The sequence below is a fragment of the Gopherus evgoodei genome, chromosome 15, assembly GCF_007399415.2.
Source record: "Gopherus evgoodei ecotype Sinaloan lineage chromosome 15, rGopEvg1_v1.p, whole genome shotgun sequence".
Classification (NCBI taxonomy): Eukaryota; Metazoa; Chordata; order Testudines; family Testudinidae; genus Gopherus; species Gopherus evgoodei.
The window spans coordinates 23,378,680-23,404,412 of NC_044336.1; the positions used below are offsets into that span (position 1 = coordinate 23,378,680).

General features: G+C 45.6%; 2 protein-coding genes across 13 annotated transcripts in view; one reads left to right on the forward strand and one right to left on the reverse strand.

Annotated features, from left to right (window-relative positions):
- The window catches only part of ARSG (arylsulfatase G), an 80,963-nt gene that overhangs the window by 1,721 nt on the left and 53,509 nt on the right, over nucleotides 1-25,733 (forward strand). The window contains exon 1 of one of the 11 annotated variants that reach the window (XM_030534149.1): nucleotides 22,754-22,928. The exons of the other annotated variants lie outside the window; for them this stretch is intronic. The gene's annotated coding sequence lies outside the window, so the exon portion shown is untranslated. Of the gene's footprint in view, nucleotides 1-22,753; nucleotides 22,929-25,733 lie in introns of those variants that run through there. 11 annotated transcript variants of the gene reach the window in all.
- SLC16A6 (solute carrier family 16 member 6) lies at nucleotides 574-15,313 on the reverse strand. 2 transcript variants are annotated; one of them, XM_030534160.1, is made up of 6 exons: nucleotides 15,058-15,313; nucleotides 10,058-10,299; nucleotides 9,163-9,306; nucleotides 7,184-7,312; nucleotides 4,844-5,665; nucleotides 574-4,153 (listed from the first exon to the last, which is right to left on the reverse strand). In XM_030534160.1, exons 2-6 carry the CDS (start codon nucleotides 10,290-10,292, stop codon nucleotides 3,912-3,914), a joined length of 1,572 nt encoding a protein of 523 aa, XP_030390020.1. In that variant the 5' UTR covers nucleotides 10,293-10,299; nucleotides 15,058-15,313; the 3' UTR covers nucleotides 574-3,911. The 2 variants fall into 2 exon arrangements, with proteins under 2 accessions (XP_030390020.1, XP_030390022.1); XM_030534162.1 differs by lacking the exon at nucleotides 7,184-7,312.

A 25,733-nucleotide genomic window follows, 5' to 3' on the forward strand; every position in this document is an offset into this window, starting at 1 on the left:
AATGTAAAACCTCATCTTTCTGGTTTTATTTATATATCATACAGGATACAATCACTTTTTTTTTCCTTCTGCAAGTTATTTTATGTAACTTCCTTTATCTGTAGATATAGAAAATGTTGGACCCCATGAACCAGACAACTACAAGAGAGGTTATTTTATAGTCATGGTTGACAGAAACGGATTGTATAAATGAATTAACTTAACTTGCAGATATAGTGTCTGAGTCTCTGTCTTGCACCTTTCGTAATTTGGACCAGTGCAAAGTGGATGTAAAATGTTACCAAATAAGAGTGGTTGTGTTTTTATCTCACTTTGCTCTGGTTTAAATGACCACATACAGGACAATAGAGAATCTGGCCCATGTGATCAAATGGAATTACTTTAAATTGAGGTATGTGTATGTGTGTGCGGGGGAGTTAACTCGGGGGGAAAAAAATGTTATGTGGGGAGGGATAGCTCAGTGGTTTGAGCATTGGCCTGCTAAACCCAGGGTTGTGAATTCAATCGTTGAGGGGGCCATTTAGGGATCTGGGGCAAAAATCTTTCAGGGATGGTATTTAGTTGGGGATTGGCCCTGCTTTGAGCAAGGGGATGGGACTAGATGACCACCTGAAGTCCCTTCCAACCCTGATATTCTATAGTGGAAGTCACCAGATGGCAGTTACCATTTAACGAGTTTTTTCTTAGCATGTGAGCAAATGTGCAATCTCTGTTATAGTTTCGTGATGCACGTTCTTTTTGGGGAATCTGTTGCAAATAGCATGTTTACTGTTCGCCTTAATCTAAACAGTTAATTCTTGTGGTAGAGTTGCTTCCTGAAAACTGGCCATTGGTGTTGACACTGGGATTTTGAAAGAGGTTTGCCTGCATGCTGTTTGTGATCACTTTTTGTTACAGGACTGATCACTAAGGAAGTGCCACTGATTTCTCCTCCAATGAATAACTAGTAATAGTGCTTACTGCCCATTTTCATGCTATGAGCTATGAATAGGGAATTGTGAGGCAATGGGGAGAATTGGATTGGATTAAATTAATATAAGAACCAGGGTTTTGCAGAAAAGAAATGCCTCAGGAAGTGTTATGGCTCTGTGCAATTTACAGTTTCACTTTTGAGGCACCAGCCAGCTGCTTTGTAATATAACATTCTTCTCTATTCACTGAGACAGTATAATAATTGCATGACTGCTTAGAAATGGCAGTGATGTTCCTCAAATGTGTGTATGTTATCAAAGCACATTTACCTGTCAGAATGATGAATGATTATAGCCCAGAGTACAGTGGTATAAATTGTACAAGAGCACCGGTTCTTATTTAAGGTCAATGTTAATCCACCCTCTCACATGCAACCAATGTAAAAGAATGCAGGGTTGCTTAGTCCACTGGGTAAACATGGTCCTTCAATCTCAGCAAGCTGCATGTGATAGCAATGCACTTCTGAAAGCCTTTCTAAAGAGGGAATTATAATAATCAAGCCTTTTATTCACAAGGCTCTGTGTTACTTTTTGCGAGGTTACTACAGGACAACTAGAAGCACAGCAATGGAGATCTGGAAATGAAAGGGGCAAAAAGTGTTTTGTTTTTCAAAAATCTTTATTGTAAAACTCAGTATTTTATATCACTTCCAGACTTCACTAAATACATTACAGAACAAACCAGCAAATCCTGTTTTGAACACGTTAAAGCCTGCTTTTCTGGGTCTTTTGTGCGCATATGCATGCGAACATACATGTGCCTACTCATGCTATGGACATAAACAGAAACTTATTGTGCAGCCATTTATAGACATTATTATTGAATCTGTATTGGAAATCCTTGTAAAAAAGTGACAGCAGAACCTCGTTAATCTGCAGAACAGGTAGTTTTCTCACACACACAACCTGGCAGCCTCTCCCACTTCTAAACAAGTTTATAATAGCAAAGTGCTGTAGTGAGGTCTCATATTACTAAGACTTCATTAATTTTACAATTCTATTCTACAGTACATTTTACCAGCATGCCAGAAGCATTAGCATAAATTAAAAATAAACATTTACAAAAATAAATACAGTTTTGTGATGCAGTATTGTGTTTGTTCACTTACCCGCTAACTCACAAATTCTAGTCATGTACAATGGATCTTCCAGTCATTCATGCAATTTAGCGAGGTTCTGCTGTACATCATAAAGTGCTGAAGGCATATTAAAAAAAAGAAACAAAACTGCAGCATAGTCTCACTAGTTCTCAGGCAGTAACAGTGGAGTGCCATAGCCACTTTGTTGCAGGAATGTGTTTCTTTTTGGACATCTAAGACAGTTTAAAGAAAAACACCTTCCTAAAGAGAGGAGTTTTATACAGATTGTCCCACATTTCTATGGCTGATACAATACCTAGACACGTTAGCATAGCAGTTAATATACAGCGCCACTTCCACTTAAGTACAGAGAAACATGTCAAGCTGTATGCGTACTTAGAACCAAACAAACCTTTTACTTGTCCCCCTGAGTTGCCGAGTGGCATAATAATGCGTAAAGGAATCTATCAAAATAAGAGTGAGTGAACAGCCGGTTTGTCGTCTCTCAGAATTCCCTTCTTTGTGGGTAATAAAACACGAAACACAGTAAGGACCCAATTCTGCTGTCGCTGAAGTGAGTGGCAAAAAACTCACTGACTTCAATGGCAACAAAGCAGTGTTCACAATGATGATTTTCTTTCCATTGTAGAAGACCAGTTATTTGATGCCTACAGAAGCTTGAGAACACACTGGTTGTATTCTAATAATGTAAACTGTTACTGGTAATGGTCAAGTGCCTTTACTACTTCATATTAGCTGCACTGACTTTATTCATGTTAATTCAGTAGTGCTGCAAAGATTCCTTTATGTGCAGCTGTGGTAAGTGGAAGTTGCAGGTATGTTTAGGTGCTAATCATACAGGACCAGATTCCCAGCTAGTGTTATTCAGTGGAACTAGATCAGTTTACACCAGCTGAGGCAAAGACCTACAGTCTATTAAAAGATGGATAGTATCTTGCATTCAGTTTACCACAGAATTATTTTAAGAGCATAGTTGTCTAAGACCACCATAGTAAAATCAGGCAGCATTCACAACAACTTGTGATTTTCAAAACAAAACAAAACTGAGTTTACAAGATAGGCATTGAAAGGATTGATGCAGAGAGGTAAAAAGGTTTTCTGCTAAATCAGATATTTTTTCTCTCCAATTCAAATTATTTATCTGATAGCCTTTAACAATCCTAGAATAACTTAAATAATAAATACTGGTTTAAATTAAAGACAATACATTTTGCTAGCAACAGGAAATGATTCTTAGGATGCTAGTTTGTAGAGAAATATCTTTATAGTGAAATATCTGCAGTAATAACTGGCCATAAAAATAAGTGGTAACCTCCAACTTCCCAGCATTTACAAAATTCAAGTTAACTAAAAACCAATTTACCAATAATTCTACTTTTAACTAATTAGCCTACCCTACTGCCCCCCATGTCTTGTTACAATGATCTGAAACAAGAGTCCATGTTCTTCTGATAGAAAACTCGAGTTCAAATTATATTTATTTATTAAATAATTTCTTCTGCATTATTTATTCTGTTGATTGAGCAAAATTTACAGTTTGGGAAGCCTACCAGGCAATCACAAAAGATTGTGACCTAATAGATTTAGTTGTAGGGGCCACTTCTGATTTTCTTTCATACTTCTTATGTAACTAGTAATGTGTGGCCATCTCTCATATGGAACCTACCATTGCTGGTTTACAAAAATAAAAGCAATCTTTCCAAAATAATAGTTGTTGGCAACTTTTTTACATTAAAATGTTGCATTCCTTTTGAAGTATAGTTTTAGAACATGGAGCAGAGCTGACTTGTTTTTCCCAGATTTAACAAAGAGCATACTGGATTTATAAGGACCAGCTTTTTCATGCTATGCTGTCACAGCTTCTTACTGAATCATCTGTTTTTCCAAGATCCATTTCAATAAAGTCATCTGGTATGTCTTGTAAAGCTTCCGATGCATCTTCTTCTAAGCCCTGCTTCTGACCTTGACACAGTACTGTCTTGCATGGTCTTACTAAGGACAGAAACACAGCACCCAGTACCATGCCAGCAGCACAGGAGTAGAATGCTGAACTGTAGTTCTGTGTAACGTCCACTAGCACACCTATGGGGGAAACATTTCAAATCCATTAAAAATAAAAATCACATCTCACACTCATCTATCATTTTCCTGCCCATCTCATTACCTCAAAAACACCACCTCTCCCAACTTTTTGATATAATTGCCACTGTATTTGTATGATATTTCAACTTGAAGATCTAGGTACTGGTAATCAGCTAACCAACCATTATGGGTACCTTTTTAAGTCTTAAAATATCCAGGATCAACTTAATACATATGTAACTGACATCTGCCAATACAGGCCTGACATTTTTCAGGGGCTCTGGCTAGAAGGCACTGTATGAATGAGTCATTTTCATGGGTATATTTCATTAATACCTAGAAAGAATGCTAGTTTTAGGATTCTAACTGGAACAGGGTAGCAGTGCAGGATTTTCCTTCCTTCTATAGAGGATGCCTCATCTCCAAGACACTGCAGTCCTGCATTGCAGCAACTTTCTTTCCAGCTCAAGAGGGCTGGATGGGGCATTGCTTGGAGCCTACCACTGTTTTCCTTAATTCAGTCAGAAAGGTGGTTCTAAAGAGGTATAACGTATTCTCACCTTCCCACCCAGGCAGAGGAGCAGCACTAACCAGAGGCCTAACCCATTGCAACATGGTTATTCGGAAGAGGCATCAATAGTAATAGTAGCTGATGTCAGCTATTGAAAAAGGTACATAGTTTAAAGTTACCTGCAAGGGGTGGTCCAGCCAACCCAGCTAAACTCTGAATGAAGACATATACTCCCGCTGCAGAAGACATCCTGTCGATACCAGCCACATCATCTTCGGCTAGCATTGGAATGTGTGTGCCCGCTACAGTTCCAAGCATGAACCCAAAAAATATGCTACATATCATCAGTCCCCAAAATTCATAGGCAAGAGGGAAGGCAAACAGAGCTATGGAGAGCAGAATGACACATATGAGTTCAATGTAAATCTTGCGGATAGGCTTCTTGTTGAGGACCCAACCGGCACTAATTCTTCCAAAGACTTCAGCAATGGCCATTGCAGACAATATGTATGCAGAACGATCCTTATCGATACCAAGACTGATGCCAAGAGGAATGATGTAGAGTGACGGAGCAAAGAATCCCAGAGTAGCAAAGAGACCAAAAAGTGCATAACAAATAAAGCCGTGGTCTTTCATCACAGAGAAGTCCAGTAGTTGGATTTTTGGTTTTTGAGGGGAGCTGCTAGCTTCAACAAGCATCTGTATGGTTTCCTTTGGTTCTTCACTTTTCAGCTCTGCTTTGGTGTTTCCAGGCACACTGCTGGGTGAGGTAGATACTTCTACTCCTGAGTCAATTGAATCTATTGAGGTGCGTGTTTGCTCATTTTCAAGCATGTACTTAGTCTCTGTCTGCTCTTCTGTTGGTAACACTTTCACCTCTTCCTGTGCTTGGATAATAATAGGTCGCAGCAGTAATCCACAAATGACGATGCCTAACTGTAGCACCCCAACAATCAGGAGACTGTATCTCCAACCAATCTGCTCCTTCAATGAGGTGATAGCTGGGGAAATGGGGAGCAGGGAAGAAATTATAAAAAAATAACAGGAAGCTTCCAACATTAAAAAAAAATCATACACATTAAAAAATATAAATCAAAGTTATTTGGACAAACTCTGCTCCATCTAAAGTCAATAGGGTCCTAGGTGTCTCAAATTAGGCACCTAAAAACTAATGGCCACTTTTGGAAGTACAGCTTACTCGAGATCACCCACTGGTTCCCTATCAGAATTCCAGATTCCCAGTTTTAGGCTCAGTCTACACTGGCTAATATTTAGAGTCTGACCTGTAGTAACTACAGGCTTTCCCTTCGCTTCTTGAGTGAACAGTCTTTTCAGACATTTCTTAACTGGCGTGGGCTGGCAGGCACTTTGATCAGCAGGGAGCAACTAGGTAGTATTTTTAATGAGTTTTCGTGAACTCAGTTTTAAAGTTTCCTTTCCTATCTGACCGCACCCTGAAGCCAGTTAGTAAGGGGGAAGTTTTTTCTCTATTCAAAGTGTGCTGGTGCTTACATACAAGCCTTTCATTACAAAGGTTTCTTTAACTGAAAATGAGTATTTTGCATTAATTGAAGGCAGACCACACCAGCAGATTGCATTATCTGATCAGTAGAGAAATGGCAGGTGGCTTGCCCTGTTTTAGCTATTCTGAAAAGTGCTAGTAGAAGAAAAGATGATAGGGGAGTGGAGTTCCAGAAATTACAGTACTAGGAAAAGACTTAATCTTCTTATGGAATTCTAGGAAGGCCTCATACAATTCAGTCTCCCAAGACCTTGGAGTTGGGTTTCACATGACACATACTCTGAAAGATTAGTGAAGATAGAGATTGAGGGTGAGTCCACGTTACAACCCATGCTATAAAGTAGCCATGGTAACTACCCTGCCTTATTTTTAGCTTGCCAGGGCTGTACAGGGAACCTACCAGATGAGGTGTCAGTGTAGCTTACCCTGTTCAGCCAGCAGAGACTGAGACTAAAAAGCCAAGCCTCTCCCCCGATATTGATCTTTTTTCTTGCTAATAATAACAGAGGAGCAGATCGTTCCTCTATGACGTAACACCATGCAAGAGATGGGTTTTCTTCTGCATTCTTAGGCAGAGGAATGCAGAAAAGGCTAGGGATAGCTGTCCAGAGACCTTGTGTCTCCTTGTAGCTCTGGGTTCCTGGCACACCCCCACAAACTCCAATTTCAATGAAAGTTAATAAAACATGTCATTGTCTTGTGACCAGAATAACTAGGATCTAAACTTAACACTATGCAGGAGACAGGCATTTCAGCTGTCTGTCCAAAAATTCCACTGGGACTAATTTTGAAATCCTTACTCAGGCAATGTCTTAAAAAGGACTTTTACCCTAGTAAGGACAGCACTGGCCCAGTAACTACAAGTGTCAATGAAATCAATATAGTTGTGATTAAGGCGTCAGCTTATGTAAGAATCGGGCTCTCATTTGGTTGGAAGGAGGATCACACAACGTATTGCTTATGTACACTTGTGTTTACAGTATTTTGGTCTATATACCTGGCGCAAAAGAGAAGACAGCAAAACATTCTCCTGTGGATGCCACTGCAGTGACCAGTGAACGCCGTTTGTCAAAATACTGTGACAAAATGGTGACAGTCGGGAGGAAAGACAGACAGTATCCCAAGCCTGTGAATAAATGCCAGAAAGTGTCATGACAATGAGGAAGGAAGCTGGATGCTAATGCCAGCTTCCCTGGTGGTGAAATTATGGGATCAAGTCTGACAACTAAGTAATTCACTTAGGGAAAAACAGAATGACCTAGCATAGCCTAAACCCACTAGATCCTGCTTCCTACTTCAAAATAACTGGGAATTCCCAGTTGGGGGAATTTCCAAGGATCATTTATTTAGTTACTAGTTTGTGTCTGTGGTGCTTATCACCCTGTTGTCAGAGCACTTCATGGACAATAGCTTTATCTTTAAAACACCCTGGCCATGTTGGCAAGTATCATTATCCCCAATTTACAGATGGAGAACTGAGCTACAGAGAGATTCAAGGGCTCAGTCCTGGCAAGGTGCTGTGCACCTTCAGTTTCCACTGAAGTCATAGGTATTTCCTCCCCACCCCCCCGACCAACTTAATGGCTGTGAAAAATGTGTCATGGACCATGATATCTGGTCTTGTGTGTGCTTTTACCCTATACTATACAGATTTCATGGGGGAGACCAGCATTTCTCAAACTGAGGTTCCTGCGCGGGTGGGTGGGGACAGTATTGCCACCCTTACTTCTACGCTGCCTTCAGGGCTGGGTGGCCGGAGAGCGGCAGCTGCTGTCCAAGGGCTCAGCTCTGCAGGCATCAGCACAGCACTAAGGGTGGCAATACAATACCATGCCATCCTGACTTCTACACTGCTGCTGGTGGCAGCTCTGCCTTCAAAGCTGGGCTCCCAGCCAGCATCTGCCGCTGCCCAGCTCTGAAGTCAGCAATGCCAGCAGCAGCAGCACAGAAGTAAGAGTAGCAGTACCGCAATCTCCCCCTACAAGAACCTTGTGACCCCCCCTCCCCTCTCCAACTCCTTTTTGGGACAATTACAACATAGTGAAATTTCAGATTTAAATAGCTGAAATCATGAAATTTGATTTTTAAAATCCTAGGACTATGAAATTGACTAAATTTGACTGAATTTGGTAGGGTCCTAGTCATAGGAAATTGACAGTGGTCAGCACATCTACAGGATCATTTGACAATTTTCAGGATCAAGCCCCAGGTGACCTGGCCTAGGTCACACAGGAAGTGTGAGGCAGATGCAGGAAAACAAACCCAGCTCTTCTGAGTCTCAGTGCAGTGACTTAACCACAAGCTCATCCTTCCTCTCTGAAAAGGGAAATAATTTCACAAGAGTCTGGAATGGGACTCCTCTCCGCAAGGCAAGTGACTTTGGTGTGATAACAATACTCAGAAATCTTCCAGAAGATTGTGTGCGTACGTGTGTACACACACAAGCTATATACTGCAAGCTAAATATCCTCTTTGCAAAGCTAAGTACTGGCTTTTATACACACACACACACACACACACACACAAACTGAATTACTTGATATATCAAGTGTACACATGGGCTTTAGAAAATACAGACATTGGTGCCTATGAGATCTTAAAATGCAATACGCCCCCTTAACATCTTCCCCCCACCCAAAACAAAAAAATAAATAAAACCCCAAAACAAAACAGAGCAAGAGTTCTGTGACAGAGTTTGAAAAGAAATCGGTTTTGAAGTGGTTGACACAGGCAGTCTTTGTGAAAGAAACAGGTTTTAAGGAGAAATATGAAGAGGAGATGCTTTGTTGAATGAGAAATGGGAAATGGTTCCAAGTGTAGGGGGCAGCCTGAAAACCAACCAACAAGAAACATAGCCGGCAAAAGGTGATAAAAGGAACAGCAAGGAAGCAGGATTGGGAGGAGCATAAGGAGTAAGATGAAGAGTCATTTAAAAAAAAAAAAAAGCCAGTTTAGAATAAGGGAATCCTAACTCACCAGAAATTAGGCCAATCGTGATATACATCTCGACAACTGTGCGTGCAAAGGAGGCTGTGACCATTCCAGTACTGATCAGTACCCCTCCGACCATCACCACAAGGCCATGACCAAAACGGTTACTCAGGACTGTAGACAAGGGAGCTGGATTGGGGGGAGAAAAGTGCATAAAACATGACAGTAATTTGCAAAACTCTTGTAGTCTCTGATCTCTTTTCCCCATTTTCTCCTCCTTTTATCCCTCTGGTCACGCTGACGCTCTTCTTTGATCAATGCTAGTCTACTCCCACACCCTTGCCAATCTATCCACCTTCCCTGAGCTTTTTATACCCAGGGAGAGCCTGAAATAAATGCTGTAGCTGAAATATTGGCCCCACTGAAGTCAAAACTCCCACTTCAATGGGGCCACGATGTCACCTTTCATAGCACTTACCAGCTATATATGGCAAGTCACTTTACAAAAGTACAAGTTTGATGCTCATCATTATCCATCCCCCATATTTACAGAAATGGAGATGCTGAGAAGTTAAATGACTTGTCCAAGCTCACACAAGCAGAGACATGTACAGAGCCCAGTTGGTCCCAGGCCCTATCTGTGGTGGTTCAGATTGAGACTGCAGAAGTGAGTTGTGGAAGTAGCAGAGACGAAGAAAGGGACCTGATGAGTAGAGTGGGGAATGGGATGTTGAATGACTTACCTGCTTGTTTCCTTGCTCTTTATCGTTTGTGATAGTGGGATATGCAGGTTGTCAACCACAGATAGCTCAGAGGAGGGGGGAGTATATACACTTAAGTGTGATGTGAATGTGTGTAATATTTATATGGGTGCACCAGTGACATGAACACAGACCCTTAATAATTTTCAGTTCAAACTAAAGATGTACTGTGCACTTACCTGTAAAAGTCAGTACAAACACACATATTGAAATTATCCACGATATCCTGCTGTTGGTTTCATCAAAGCTTTCCATCAAATCATTAAAGAAGACTCCAAATGATTTTATAATACCGTATGTAAGTGCTTCCACAACAAAGAAAGCAAAAGCAACAGTCCATCCCCATCCTCCATCAGGCACTTTAGTATAAACATTTGGGGTGGTACACGACATTTTTATAGCTTTGACAGTCATTCTTAATCTGGAATAGAGGGAAAAATAAGATATCTTTTAAAATTCATTTTTTACAAAGTCTAATTGTAACATCACAGAAAAATATTGGGGAGAAGAGTCGCTTTCTCGCTCTGCTGCTGTGAGATTAAACACGAGACTCAGGTAGACGTTTGTCTTTTCTATGATGAGATAGGAGTGGTTTGTCAATGGGCCCTTTGAATCAAGAACCAGAAACTCATCACTCAGCATCAGGACAAGCTGTCCCAATCAGCAAAACCAGTGGTTAAAAGCAGTCATCTGAGTTAAATGCAGATGGGATACAATTCATGAAAAAATCCACAGGGGAGCCCCAAAGGGCTTACGAAATGACACAGACTTCAGAACAATGCACCAACAATCACGTTTTTCTAACTTGCTGACACTGAACAAAAAGTAAAGCAGTAGGGGGAGGATGAGACTTCCATCCTGCACATCCTCAAGGACCTCTCTGCTGTTTCAGCCCAAAGCTTCAACACAGCTCCACATGGTTTTTGCAGGGCTGGTCAGTTACCTAAATCAGCTAGAGGCTTTTTTTCCCCTGTGGCTTTTAAAACCATTAAATGTTTTCCTGAGCACTCATAGTGGCTGCTAAGATTCAAGAAAAGAGAATGGAGTGGCTTGTATCAAAGACAACGACAGCCAAGAAAAAAAACCCAAAACTGTTCCCTTCATGTCTCCCTCCAGTGGCCAAGATATATTTGGAGGTGGTTCAGCCTCTAGTGGTTCTTGGGGCTACAAAATGTTGATCTACTTCTGAAGCTTCTTCCCTGGTAAGAAGTATTTGTTAGGATCAGTTTGTCTGATGCTGAGGAAGTTAAAGGTGACCTGCCACACAGAAAGACCAAATTGCTTCAGCATGATGGGCTGAACACTTACAGCAATAGTAAAGGAGAGCACTGAACACATTATAAAGGAAAACTATGTGTCTCCTTACCATAAGGCTCAGTCATGATGACATGCCGGAGATTCACTGAGCACTTATCAGCAAACACCCAATCCTGCATCTGGTGACTTCACACTCACCACTAATCCCATCTGCAGGCTAGGCCTGGCATACACATGTAAAAGTAAATCCTATTGTTAACAACACTGCATGGTTTTCTGGAGTGTTTTAATACCATACAGTATATTAAACTAGGCCCAAATTATCCTGGTGTAACTCTGTTGACATCAGTGGAGTTACACTAGGGATAAATGTGGCCCATTAGCTTTTAAAAGTACTGAAATACTCTCTGTCAAAAAACAAATCAACAGAAACGACCCCAAAACCCACACAACCTAGGGTTCATCTTAGTCTCCAATAGTGTTTTCTGAAAACTGGCCTTGTAGTGGGTGTGACAGCACCAACATGAGTCATGGCGTCCCTGTTGCCAGATAACCAGAGTAGGTCAAGCCTCCATTTTATTTTGTAAGTCTTCAGCATACACAAGTGCAAAAGGTCATTTCTCTTTCTGGAGCTCCCACTAAAAACCAAGGCCCTATGTCAGAACAATCATCCCAGTAGCTGAGGAGGGCTAAGACCTGTGCTTCTGAGTAGGATGGGCAGAGAGGTATGAGAGATGTCATGGTCTACTAGCGGATGGCCCTGTCGCCCACCTGCTGTGTGACCTTGGGCAAGTCACCTTCTCTCTCTATCCCTATGGCCCTTCCCACCCTTTCTCTGTCTTTTCTAGTTAGAACTTGTCTGTGCTATGGAGGCTACAGCACCGTAGCTATGCCTCTGTAACCTCATAGTGTAGAAGTATGCTACAGTGACGGAAGTGGGTTTTCCATCATGGTAGGATCTCTACCTAGGTTGATGGAAGCACTCTTCTGTTAAATTGTAAATTCTCTCTTACTATGTACCTCTTCCTGTATAGTGCTCAGAACAATGGGACCCAAAACGCTAGTACTAACCTTGGATCTTGAACCAAACTACTGCCCGGGAGCCTCCTCCGGCCTTCCAGACATTTTAATCTGTCCCTCGAGCTCCCGCTGGGGAGCTGTGTCCGGGACTTGCCCTGCTCTGGTGCTCCAGCCAGGGAGTGGTATCTGGGGCTTGTCCCTCTCTGCGCAGCTACTGGAAGCAGTGGCATGTCCCCTCTCTGGCTCCTGTGTGTAAGGGCAGCCAGGGGGGTCCGCACGCTGCCCCCACTCCAATAGCTGCCCCTGCAGCTCCCATTGGCCTGAAACTGTGGCCAATGGGAGCTGCAGGGGTGGAACCTGTGGATGGGACAGCTTGCCTGGCCACGCCTCCATGTAGGAGCTGGATGGGGGACATGCCACTGCTTCTGGGAGCTGCTTGAGGTAAGCGCTGCCCAGAACTTGCACCCCTGACCCCCTTCCTGCGCCCCAACCCGCTGCCCCATCCCTAATCCCCCTCCTGCCCTCAAATCGCTTGGTCCCAGCCCAGAGCACTCTCCAGCACCCCCAGCCCAGAGCTTGCACCCCAAGCTGGAGCCCTCACCCCCTCCCGCACCCCAGCCCCCAATTTTGTGAGCATTCATGGCCTGCCATACAATTTCCATACCCAGATGTGGCCCTCGGGCCAAAAAAGTTTGCCCACCCCTGACCTAGCTGCATCTACTTCCAGGATTAGGAGCGATGAAGCTATGTGTCAATTAGGGCTTAAGTATAGACAATGCATTAAACTGTAAATTCTCTCTTATGAGGCTCTCTCTTACTATGTACCTCTTCCTATATAGCACGCAGAACAATGGGACTCAAAACACTAGTACTAACCTTGGATCTTGAACTATTCCCAGCTGGTTGCTTTATCCCTGCTCTGCTATTCCCAGCCCCCAAATCTTTACACAATAATGTTTTCCTTCCCCCATTTTCTACCTGAGTTGCTTCAAAACATCCAGAAAGATTCATTTGGGAAAAGCCCAAGGTATCTGTTAGGTTTTGTATGCTAATTTCAGCCTAAGTGTAGAATTCAAGGATGAATTTCAAATAGAGATACTGACACACCCTTTAAGTGTAACAAATCTGTATATATGGCATACCCTTTGCTAGGCGTGGGCTTATTCATTAAAAGCTTTTCCATTCTATCATGTCAGTACTCAGTCAGGACGTGCACTTAGGTATATTAAAATGTACTTCAAGATTCCTTATGGAAAGGGTAGAAAAAGCTGCTGCAGGGCATTTGATACAGGTCACTAACCAATTTACAAGATCTACTTTTTTGATGATGCTTAAGAATTTAGTTTTGCCCCTTGAAACGAATCCCATAGGGATAACACTTACTCCTGGTAACTGAAGAGTAAACCTGGGCTAAATTTTGTCTATACAAATTGTAACTTTTCCTACTTGGCTGAAGAGACTGCAGTAGGGCATGTTTGTGCTGAAAGACTTGGCAACTTAAAGAAAATGACCTGCCTCCTTTGGTTAAGCACAGAGGGTCAAATCCATTCATGTTGTAATTCAACAAGTACACACACTGACTGTACACACAAAGACCAAATTCCTTATAGCTAGCTAGAAATAGCAATTAAAAATGATGTATTTCTAGCAGTGGCCCTAAATGCTGTTTGATTTCTGAACAGAAGACAGTGCCCAGCATAATTCACAATTAGGGAAACTCTTGTAGGGATTGTTCTATTTCAGAGATGCTATAGCAAGTCTCTTGTGGAAAGTGTCTTTCACGTGGATGCTGTGTTGAATGAACATTGATATGTTATTGGTTTTTGTAAAGGTATTGTACAAAGTTACTGTATATACTTTTTCTATCATACTGTTGTTCTCATTATTTAAATCCAGCCAGAGAAAACTAGTTGAAGCTTCTTGTTCTCAGATGGCACTAAATCAAATAACAGCAGCACCCTAAACCTTCTATAAAATGGGGATTGGGAACAGGAGCTGAAAATGAACCTTTATAACTTAGGGAAAACTTCTGTTGTCTAGCCACACGGTGGACAGAGTGCTGGCACTCCTCTCTTCCCCCTTCAGTAGAGCTCTCAGATCCACCTGGCAGATTTTACCAGTACTGTGTCCTCCCAAAGCATGCAGAGCCCTACCTGCTCTGGATCTCCATGCTGCTTCGTCTGCTCTCCGAAGGCACTGAGGACCCTCTCCAAAGCAGACGTGATTTAACAAAGGATTGGATGATGTGTTCCTGTCCATTCAACATTTAAGCCCTTGCTGATGTCCTATTGACCTCCATGAGATTTATACACACTTCAATGCTTTGCTGACTAAGACTGGGGCTGAGCACGTGCTTAGCTTTATGGCCCTACTTTGCTGATTTGGAACTTGCCCTCATCAGAAAGCAGATCATTAGCGTCCAACTATCTCTCCAAAGTTTGTTGGAAAGAATCTTGATCCCTCAGCAGTGGGGGCACTAGGAATAGAGACCGGTGTGCAAATCTGGGGCACTACAGAAGTCATAAATAATGGAAGAAATGAGCGAGGGACACTGCTAGAAAAGCAGTTTTGAAATATACAACCAAGTTCCTTTAAAAAAAAAAATCTATAGATCACGAAGGACCACGGCAAAAATTATCTGGGTGCAAAAAAAAAAAAAAAAAAAAAAAAAGAAAAGGCAAAAAAAAGCCCTCCTGGTTCCTAAGCGATGTCGGGGACATTAGTGCGGGGGGGGGGGGGGGCAGATTTTCGGCATCACTTTGCGGGTTTAAGCAGAGTTCCCACTGGGACTGCGGCAGCGCTGGCGAGGGGAGCCAGCTGTGCGCTGGGCACGGATGCTCCTAGTTACAGAAATAAAGAACGGCCACAAGGCAACAAACTTTGAAGCATAAATCTCACTTACCAGCTTTGCTGCTGCTGCTGCTGCTGGGGACCCCCCACGCCACAGCGGGGTGCAGGCGAGCTCAGCAGCGGACCGGCAGCATGGTGAGGGAGAAGGGGGCTGGGGAGGGCAGCCGGGCAGGGACCCCTGTGCAGCGGGGGCTGTGGCCGGAGAAGGGGGGAGACGCTAGCCCCACTCTGAGCAGGACTAGGGTCTGTGCCCGGCTGCTCCCCAGCGCCTAGCTCCGGCGGCGCCCGGCTGCCCGTCCCCTGCTCCTGCCCGGGCGGCGGCTGCTGTCCCCCTCCGCTCACTTCCCAGCTTTATATAGACCGGCTCGAGCCGGTCTCTGCCGGCGGACCCGGCGCGCGCGGCAGCTCAGCAGCGCCATGTGCGCGCCGGGCCCGGCTCGCAGCAGCCGCTCCAGCCCGGCGTGCGCTGCAGGGAGGGGGGCGCGGGGGTGCGCGCTGGGGAGGCGGGGCAGGGAGGAGAGGCTGCGGCCCAGAGCCAGTGTGCGAGCTGGGGGGGGGGGGGGGGGGAGATTAACCATCACCCTGGGTCTGACCTGCCCCTCTCCCAAATACCCCACTTCCAAGGGGGTGGCTCTCCCCTTGACTCTGACCCCCCAACCAATGGGTGTCCCGCCTCTGCGGTGCATGCCCCAGGCTGTCCCTCTTCCTCCCCCAATACCCCGAGGGGTACCGCTCCCCACAATCCCCTGGCTCTGCCCCCACTCCCAGAGCCCCTGGATCCTTTGCAACCGCCCATTAATTACTAGCCCAGACCTGGGACAGGGCGGCCCCCCTTCGCGGGTGGCAGTGCCCCCTCTGCCCCCCGTCCTGTGCACAAGCCAGGGGATGCTCTCCCGCCGGAGCAGCGAAGCGGGGCCCGGCTTAACAAGGCCAAGTGGCTGCGGAGGCGCAGCCGGCCCTGCACGGCCGCACGCAGGGCTGTGGTTTGGCCACCCGGCCTTCAAAACCAACCTCCAGCAGAGGGGCTGCATAAAGGCTGCGTTTCCTGCTCCTTCCAATAGCACCGATGAGACCGTTATTGGGAATGGGACCCGGTGGGTGGCTGGGGAGGCGGGGGCAGCCGTGCATTTCACCGTTCTGCGACTGGGGTGCAGGCACCTGCTGGACTCAACCTTCAGCATCCTTCAAGCTGGAGTCCAGAGGCTGCCCCGGGCATACGTGGGCAAACATTCCCTCTTTACAGCATAGACCCCGTAAGGAAATCTGAAAGGATTCCTGGCTGGCACCAAGCCACGGTCCTAGATCTGCCGTTAGCTGATGCCAGGCTAGGACCCGTCTGCGCCGTAACATGCCATGTTATTTCATCACCATGCACCCCTGCACAGCCGGGCAAAGGCGCACGCTGCCGGAGTGCAGCGGGGGAAGGAGTTGGGTCAGAGCAGTTACTGCTTGCGTTCGGGGGGGCTGTGGCTGGGGGGGGGAGGAGCGGTAATTGGGACAAAACAAAGTGCCGCAGCCCCCCCAAAGGGCAAAGCCGGGCAGGGGTCTCTGTTGCAAAGGGGTCGCATCAGGGGAGGAGGGGGCTGCAGCTGCTGCTCGCGCCCCCCGTGCTAGGTGTCTCCCCCCGCCTCCCGGCGGCGCCGGGGCCCCGCTCTCCCCGGGGAGAGGAAACCCTGGAAGCGCCTCCTCGCGCTCGGGTCCCCGGCGGGCGCGAGCCCGGCAGCAGCATCCTCCTCCGCCTCGGTGGCGCGAGCGCGTCCCAGGTTCCAGCTCGTGCAGCTGCCGCTGACTGGAGCTGGTCCGGGCAGAACAGGTTTCTGCCAGTTTGGGTGTGTGTGTGTGTGTGTGTTGTGTGTGTCCCCGCCGGAAGCCGCGCGCTGCTTGCTGCAATGGCCCATGACGATGGCTCCCGTTGCATGGCAGAAGCACCCCCCCCCAGGAGAGAGCCAAGCGGCTGGGTCTCCCCCTGAGTCAGCAGTTTGCAGCCTGCACCCCTGAATGTGCCGGAGCTGGGTGGTGGCTGTGTTAACTGTGTGGGCAGGGAGGCTGGGGATGGAGCACGGTGCAGCTGCTTCTCCTGGTTCAGCAACAAACCCGGCCGGGCCGAATTGTTATGCAATTTTCAGTGCTTCGCTTCCTGACTCCCAATTCCGGGCTGGGAAAAAGGGGAATTATATTTTATTCGCTCGCCCTGGCCGAAACTAAAATCACTCGCCCCCTGGGCAAAAGGTTAAGGAGACTCTCGCGGGGTGGGGCGGGTTAAATCTTACTGCGTGGACGTGGGTGATTTTGCTAATGCTGACGCGCTTTTAACGGTGGAAGAACGGGAAAAGAAAGGGTTCACTTGTCACCCGTGCTGCGTGTAAGGGACTCGGTCTGTAGGAAGAGTCGCATGTTATTTAGCGTGTAGCCAAAACGGATTGACGAATGGGAGCGCTTTGTGGTGCGCCCACTTCATCCTGCACCCTCCCATTCAGCCGGCCACCCCCCACTCCGCTCTCAAGCCCTGCACCGTTTTGGAGGGTCCATGTTGCATCCTGTTTGTTTAGAGAAGGGCCCTTCCTCTCTGTGTGGAAAGGAGACAGAAGGGCTAAGTGTGTAATGCAAAGGAAGCAGTGGGTGCCCCCCTACACGCACTCTGTTTGATGCCTGCTTTGAAACAGCTGCATCCGACCTTTTCTTTCATTCCCAAATACAGTTGGCATCTGCAGTTTAGAAAGCCATGCAAGACGGGATCCTATGGATAGTGCGTGTAACAGTGCAGAACAGCAGCCCCAGCCTGCTATAAGGCAGCAGAACTGGAGGTTTCAGAGTAGCAGCCCTGTTAGTTTGGATCCGCAAGAAGAACAGGAGTACTTGTGGCTGGAGGAGGGAGCCTGGTAAGCTGCTCTTTTAATAATAATGCTTAGCGCCTGCAAGTGCTTCATCTTCCAGGGACTATATAGTCATTAATTGAATTATTTTTTACCACTATTTTGGGCTGCCGACCTGAGCCTGAGGAGTCAGAATTTACCAATGTACATTGCCAAAGAGCCACACTAATATGTCAGCAGCCCCCCACCAGCTCCCCACCTCCTCCCACAGCCCCGCCAATCAGTGCCTCCCACTCCCTTCCCATGCCTCTCCGCCCCCGGTGATCAGCTGTTATGCCTTGCACAGGAGGCTCCAGTGGGGAGGGGGAAGAGCGAGGGCATGGCAGGCTCAGGAGAAGGGGTGGATTGGGGGGCAGAGCAGGGGGTTGAGCACTGAGCACTCCCCATCACACTGGAAGGTTAGCATCTCTAGCTCCAGCCCTGGAGTCAGTGTCTATGCAAGAAGCAGCATGTTAACCTATGAAGAGCCGCGTGCGGATCCGGAGCCACAGGTTGGCCATCCCTGGACTATTTCTGTTCCTTTTTAGTGCCACAATAATGGTAGGTCTCATTTTGCAGCCTTAACAAGCAGACTAAAAGCCTGAGTGCAGATTTCACTCTTAATCATTAGAAAAAACAGATAACTTTTTGTTAATTGTTTTAAAGCTTTCCCTTGGTTTTCATGTCAAAGAAAAATGATCTGGTCATAAAATAGGCAGGATCTGATCATAAAATAGGTCATAAAATACTACCTTACAGATAATATTGTTGTTTGTTTGTTTGTATTGTTGTAACTCTTTGGAACCCTAGTCGTGGCGTAAGACCCTGTTGTGCCAGGTGCTGTACAAACGCAGAACAAACTGTCCCAAAGAACTTAGCTGCTTTGAACTTTAAACAGGATGTGGACACTACGGAAACATGTTTGTTGGTCTCAGTCCAGTTGCCCAAAGAACCATCCAACAGGTGCCCTGGTCATGAACTTAGATGATACCCTCAAAGCAGAGTCAAAAGATTGACTGGACCATTGAGGCTGAGGCACATTGCTGGGTGTAACCCTCACCCTGCTATGGCCCAAACGTGGGATACAACGTGTGACAAAGACCCAGATGAGCGATGCAACAAAATTATCCATGTAAGAAATGTAAAATGCCTCATGGCTCCTTCTGTGAGCTGTAGCTCCCAAACTTTTTCATGCTGTGACCTCCTTTGGGCTCATATCAGATAACGTGACCTCGAGGGGTCTGAGAGGTGGTGATGGGGTTGGAAAATTAAAGGCTGGAAAAACAGGTTCTGCCCGTGGCGGAGCAGGAGCTTTGCAGAGTGAGCCCACCTTGTGCTCGCCTGGCAGTGGTAGCTCCTGTCCCGCAGGGCTGACTAGGCTTGGGTCCCCATTCTGGGCTTTGCAGCCTGGTCCCTGGTATGTGGGTTTGTGTCACAGCACCACGCAGGGTTGGCCTGGCCCCTCTAATGGAGGAATGGTTGAGCCAAATTTGAGTGAGTGACGTTATGAGTCCGTGCACCATGAGCAAAGCCGTAACACCTGGAGCAGGGAGTTGAGCCCAGCTAGCCCTGCAAGACAGGAGCCTCTTCAGCTGGCACATATTCTGGCTTTCTTACATTTTCTTTTCTTTCCTCTTTTTTTAACATCTCGCCAGGCCCTGGCACTCTTTTATGACCCTTTCTAGGAGTTGCAACACAGAGTTTGGCAAAAGCTGCTGTAGAGTAAATAACTCGGTAGCCTCAGCTCCACGGTTCTTAATCTATAATTTTTCAGAATAAAGTGAGGGGAAACCAAATTTTTGTGGAATGAGGGTAACCTTGGGACTAAAATGAGAAACTTTCCTCCAAACCAGGATCATTGGCAGGTATGTTGCTGAGCCATACGAATTCTACCGATGCTGGTTCTACTTGTTCTGTGGCTAAACAGAATGCTTGAATCTTAGCAGCTGCCCAGTCTGGCATCTTGTGCCAGCATTCAGCTTTTGCTTTCTAAGTGAACTTGGTTGATGATGTGATGAGCTTTCCTGACTCAAAAAGGTCCATTCTTTGGAGTCTGTCTCCAAAGAAGTCTGTATTTCAGACTGTTATTTAGCCTCTGGAAAAAGAACCTTTTGGGCTTGAAAAATTAAATTAAAAGAGGCACGTTATGTACCTTGTGTATCCATGTTGGTATTCGGTGCTTTGTTCTCTAAGTGAACATACTGTGTACTTGATAAAATCAGATTCTGGTTCTTCTCGTTTTTTAAATTTTAGCATCCCTCTACACACACGCATTGTTTGTGAACTTAAAGCGGGGCTCTTGTTCTGAATTCTTGAGCCTTGCACCATTAATCATTGCTGTTTGTGTTTACAGTCAATGACTTTTGCCCACTTGTAACAGATTTAAATTTTTTATTAAAGCTAATGTTAAAAAAATTATATAAAACATAGGTTGAGAAAAGAGTCTGCACATCTCGTTCTAATACTTAGATTATCCACAAATACAAAGTTTGTTTTTAAAACTCATATGATACGTAAAATACATAATCAGCAATCACCCACATTTGGGTAAATAGATTTAACAATACAGTTTAGGTATTAGAATCTGAATACTCGGGTGCATCATTCATGAAAAGTGTACAGAGATTTGATTGTGGAAAGCAAAATATATCAATGAGTGGCGATTGTCCCTCAGTAATTGAGAATTAGGTAGGTTGTCCCTTTAGAAATACAATCTATGAGGAAAGTTGTCATGAGATAAAAGGGAAGGTCCTTTCATGGATTGAGAACTGGTTAAAAGACAGGGAACAAAGAGTAGGAATAAATGGTAAATTCTCAGAATGGAGAGGGGTAACTAGTCGTGTTCCCCAAGGGTCAGTCCTCGGACCAATCCTATTCAACTTATTCCTAAATTATCTGTAGAAAGGGGTAAACAGTGAGGTGGCAAAGTTTGCAGATTATACTAAACTGCTCAAGATATTTAAGACCAAAGCAGACTGTGAAGAACTTCAAAAAGATCTCACAAATCTTAAGTGATTGGGCAACAAAATGGCAAATGAAATTTAATGTGGATAAATGTAGAGTAATGCACATTGGAAAAAATAACCCCAACTATACATACAATATGATGGGGGCTAATTTAGCTACAGTGTTTCAGGAAAAAGATCTTGGAGTCATCGTGGATAGTTCTCTGAAGATGTCCATGCAGTATGCAGAGACAGTCAAAAAAGCAAACAGGAAGTTAGGAATCATTAAAAAGGGGATAGAGAATAAGATGGAGAATATCTTGTTGCCCTTATATAAATCAGTGGTACGCCCACATCTTGAATACTGTGTACAGATGTGGTGTCCTCATCTCAAAAAAGATATAGTGGCATTAGAAAAGGTTCAGAGAAGGGCAACTAAAATGATTAGGGGTTTGGAACAGCTCCCATATGAGGAGAGATTAAAGAGGCTAGGACTTTTCAGCTTGGAAAAGAAGAGACTAAGAGGGGATATGATAGAGGTATATAAAATCATGAGTGATATGGAGAAAGTAGATAAGGAAAAGTTATTTACTTATTCCCATAATACAAGAACTAGGGGCCACCAAATGAAATTAATGGGCAGCAGGTTTAAAACAAATAAAAGGAAGTTCTTCTTCACACAGCGCACAGTCAACTTGTGGAACTCCTTACCTGAGGAGGTTGTGAATGCTAGGACTGTAACGGTGTTTAAACAAGAACTAGGTACATTAATGGAGGTTAAGTCCATTAATGGTGATTAGCCGGGATGGGTAAGGAATGGTGTCCCTAGCCTCTGTTTGTCAGAGGGTGGAGACAGATGGCAGGAGAGAGATCACTTGATCATTACCTGTTAAGTTCACTCCCTCTGGGGCATGTGGCATTGGCCACTGTTGGTAGACAGGATACTGGGCTAGATGGACCTTTGGTCTGACCCAGTACGGCCGTTCTTATGTTCTTAAAGTATGTTAGAGACTTTCCTGATTGCGCTTTTCACCAGCATGCCAGCTCATCCCTTCTGGTATTGCTGATGTCTGGTGATGTGTTCTACGTATATGTCCCTTGACCACCTGATGACGTCCGGCACCATGAGTTGCCGGATCAGCTGAGCGTAGTGTTGACCGATTCTGCATTCTCTCAGCTCTCGCTCGTTAGTGAGGTCCCATGCACCCAAGGCTCTGACAATCAGTCCGTGTGTCTGAATCTGGTAACCCTTAGCTCTCAAGGTTTTGGCTAGAGGGGTGTATTTCTACACTTTCGAGTTTGGGCGTCGTGGAAGGCCGGAGTGACATCTACCATGATGATCTTCTTCCGGTCCTCACTGGTGATGACGATATCCAGTTGCAATTGGCTGTTGGTTCCGGGGATGGCGGAGTTTACGGCAACCTTCCCCAGGGGTGGTGGGATGGCTCTGGCCAGGTGGTCTAGAATGGCGTTATGTTGCAGCTGCCAGGCTCTGGAATGAGGCTTGCAGCTACATAGGACGTGGGGTAGGAATACTTCATTCAGTCCAGAGTGGGATAAAAAAACGTATCTTGTTTGCTCTGCTGTACTTATGGACTGTGGAAACTTGCCAGATTGCCATGGTAATATAAATATAAAACTACAACACACAAATAACTCTTTCTAGTTCAAATGGGACTCAGAAGAACTTTAAGGAATCGAGTTTATAAACTTTCAAAAATTAGGAAATAAATCAAGATCTTCATTCAGTTCTGAAGTCATTCTGCAGTGCTCATTGCATCTCATATGGCATGTATAATTTCTCAGTGGGTAAAGCCCTCCAGAGTCCCTATCACTCAGATCAGAGGTAGTAAATGATCACAAACATACACAGAGATATATGTTATTGAGAAACAATCTGAGCTTTCTTTAACTTCAATTGGCAGCTCATGGAACTCCCATTAACTTTCAGTTGGCAACTCTCTTTGACTTCAAAGAGCATAGCCTCTGAAGACATCAGCATATGTCAAAACCTTTGGATGAAAAGGACCTTTCTGAAGAGTTCATGGCCCTATCCTCCCACCCATTCACCCTGTTGGCTACGGTGCAAGTAGTTTTGAGGCAGTGGAAGAGATGTGTTGCTCCAGGTGAGAAAATAACATGCTAGTGTTCTTAGAATAAAGAACAAAAAGAAAGAATATAGGGCTATCACCTTTCCTTTGGGCAAAGCTTGAATGCAGCCCTGTCCTTGTCTGGCCTCTCGATTGATTGAACTCTTCCTTGCTCATCCATCAGTCCTTTTCCACACGTCTGCCTGCCTCCTCCTCCCCCTATTTCTGCTCCTTTCCTTTGCTCTCCTTGATACTTTCCCTCCCACTTTATTTTGCGGTGTTGTTCATGCAAACTGTCGACGCGTCGCAGGTTGTTGTATACTGTGTAGTTGTAGCTGTGTCGGTCCATCTCACCAACTGAAGGTGATCCAGTAAAAGATTATTGCCTTCCTTGTCTCACACTTCACGGAGGGCAATAAGGGAAATGGGAGATGTGCAGTTTTGGGTGAGGTCTGAGGATGATGGAGAGAAGGAAGGCTATACCAGATTGCAGCAGCTGCAGGGGGGCAGGCTCTTGCCCCAGCAGTGATGAGAGATGGTGCACAATGTGATAGGGGAGGAGAGAGAGGCAAGTGGTCTTTTGAGCAGGCTGGAGAAGCTTCTTGGGTAATTTTGAAAGCAAGTGGGAAAATAAAATTAATTGGATGCTGATGTGGCCGGGGAGGCCATTGAGCTGTTTGGAGATGGGGGAGTTGTGGGAAGGTGGTCAACAGCGTTCAGCACTGGCTGGCGTCTGGCGAAAGGGCAATTCATTTACAGGTGTGAGGTGCCTGGCTCTTAGCCATTCTTCCCCTGGTTCATCCCACCCAACCCAGCTCCTCCTCCCCACTCTGCATTCCCTCCTGGGGATCCTGTGGTTCCCTTGTGGCAGGGAGCACTCCTACCACATCACCAGCTTAGCACCTCACTCCATGGCTTGCCCATGCGCTTCAGGCCAGTCAAAGGGCCTGCTCAGCCCCAGGGTACACACACAATGGCTTGGAAGCCAGGGGACTCGGGCTAAGGTATACACTCTACTCCCCGATTTAAACTTTCTTTGGGGCTGCAGACCCACATTAGCTCAACATGCGCCCTGTGGTCTGAGATTTAGTAGTGGAGATGGTCAGTCACTGAGGCCTTTGGGACTGACTTCAGGGGGACTCACCAAGCAGGCTCAGAAAAGCCTGCCTCTGTGCTTTAAAGAGGCAGATTCTTCCATAGCCGGATGATCAGGTGCACAGTTCAAAGGGGTCACGTTGTTGGGTTCTGGCTGACAGCTCAGTTCTCCAGGCCAGTCTGGAATTGTGTAGAGATCAGCTCACAGTGGCCCAAAGACTCATTCTCTCCAGAGCAGACTGATGACGTTTAATGGACACAGTTTTTTGTACAGGTAAATAAATAAATACCATACAGACATTTACTACTCTCCCCTCTGGCTAGGCCCAACCTGCTTGGGTTTACTTTACGGTGGCCATTAATTAGTCACAGCACAGCACAACTTCTCTTCTGAGGAGGGGATTCTCGAATTGACCTCACTATTAAAATATAGCTCCCTGGTGTTCAAGAATCATTTATTGCAGTGTAGACCTGGGCAAAGTGCTGCTTTATGGGCGGCATTTCTCTCTCCTAGTAGAAACTGAAGGATGCTGCATAAAGACACATTTATAATTTACACCTTTTTAAAGCCTTCTGATGCCTTGCCACTGAACTGTGCAGGGATGGGCAAGCTCAGCAGTGGCTTCAGGCTTCCATACACTCAGCTTGTTATGGTGGCAACCGTACAGTGGCCGCCCCATGCTCTTAAACGTGCAGTCTTCAGATATGCAACCTCAGGCAGGATCGTGTGCAGTCATCCAAATCATACAGCAGTTAAAGAAGGAATTATGTTCAAACAATGCGGAGTGACGTATTTTTAGATAGTCAAGGAAAGCTCAAGCTAAGACAGCCAACCGCAGCCCCCAGAATTCAGTAACTGTCCTGGTCTCGTTTTGAAGAGAGTGGAGTTTTGGTCCCCAGGAAGCTCTGCAGTGGTTCTAAGGAGTCACTGTGGCAGGGGAATTTGCTGCTGGGTTGCAGCATTTTGAGCTGGTCAGACACCCCTCCCCCTCTTGCCTCTGAACAATTGTTTTCTCAGCCGGGGGCTCTGATTCAATGATGCACATAACCATGTGCTTGAGTACCCCACCTACTAAGCAAAGCACTGGAGCCCCTGCCTAAATCCCATTGAAGTCAACGGGAAAAGCACATGCTATATAGTACTTTGCTGAACATGGAGTTTGCATGACTCGTTGTTGGTCAGGGTAACTGGGCAGGGAAAACTTGGCTTAGTTTATCTGCCACGTGGGCATGTCTAGGTTTCTTTGTACTTTGTTCCACATCTCCGTTAATGGCCTTTGAGGGTTTATGTGCTCTGAAACTGGGAGCAAGCCTCCCAGCTGGGGTGGAGAGACAATGTGCTAGCTCCAATCAAGCTAGTGTACTAAAAAGAGCAGTGTGGACTTTGTGTCACGGGTTGGCTGCCTGAAAACATACCCAGAGGGTCAGGCGGCTCTGAACTCGGGTGGCTAGCTCCCGCTGCCACCTGTGCCACAATGGCCACATGACTATTTTGAGCTCCCTAGCTCCGTCATAGCTACTGCCTTTCTACCTACCCCAGCTATGGGCATGTTCCCAGCCGCAGTGTAGACATACCCTAAGAGCCCAGAGGATCAAGCAATTTGATCAGACACTAATGCACAGACATAGGCCTCAAATAACTTTTTCCTTTTCAATTACAGAGAAGACAGTGTCCTTTGAAAATGGTTCGGATTGCTTGTGTTAGCCATGTTATACCCACTTACCTCCCTACAATCAATCGACACA

What these genes read in the sequence shown, in the direction of transcription:
- SLC16A6 (XM_030534160.1), bottom strand. Translation starts at nt 10,292, where the DNA reads ATGACTGTCAAAGCTATAAAAATGTCGTGTACCACCCCAAATGTTTAT. An exon ending in GTTTGTACTGACTTTTACAG is followed by an intron (nt 9,307 to 10,057) that starts GTAAGTGCACAG and finishes CCCCCAATCCAG; the next exon opens with CTCCCTTGTCTACAGTCCTG. An exon ending in TGTCTTCTCTTTTGCGCCAG is followed by an intron (nt 5,666 to 7,183) that starts GTATATAGACCA and finishes CCATTTCCCCAG; the next exon opens with CTATCACCTCATTGAAGGAG.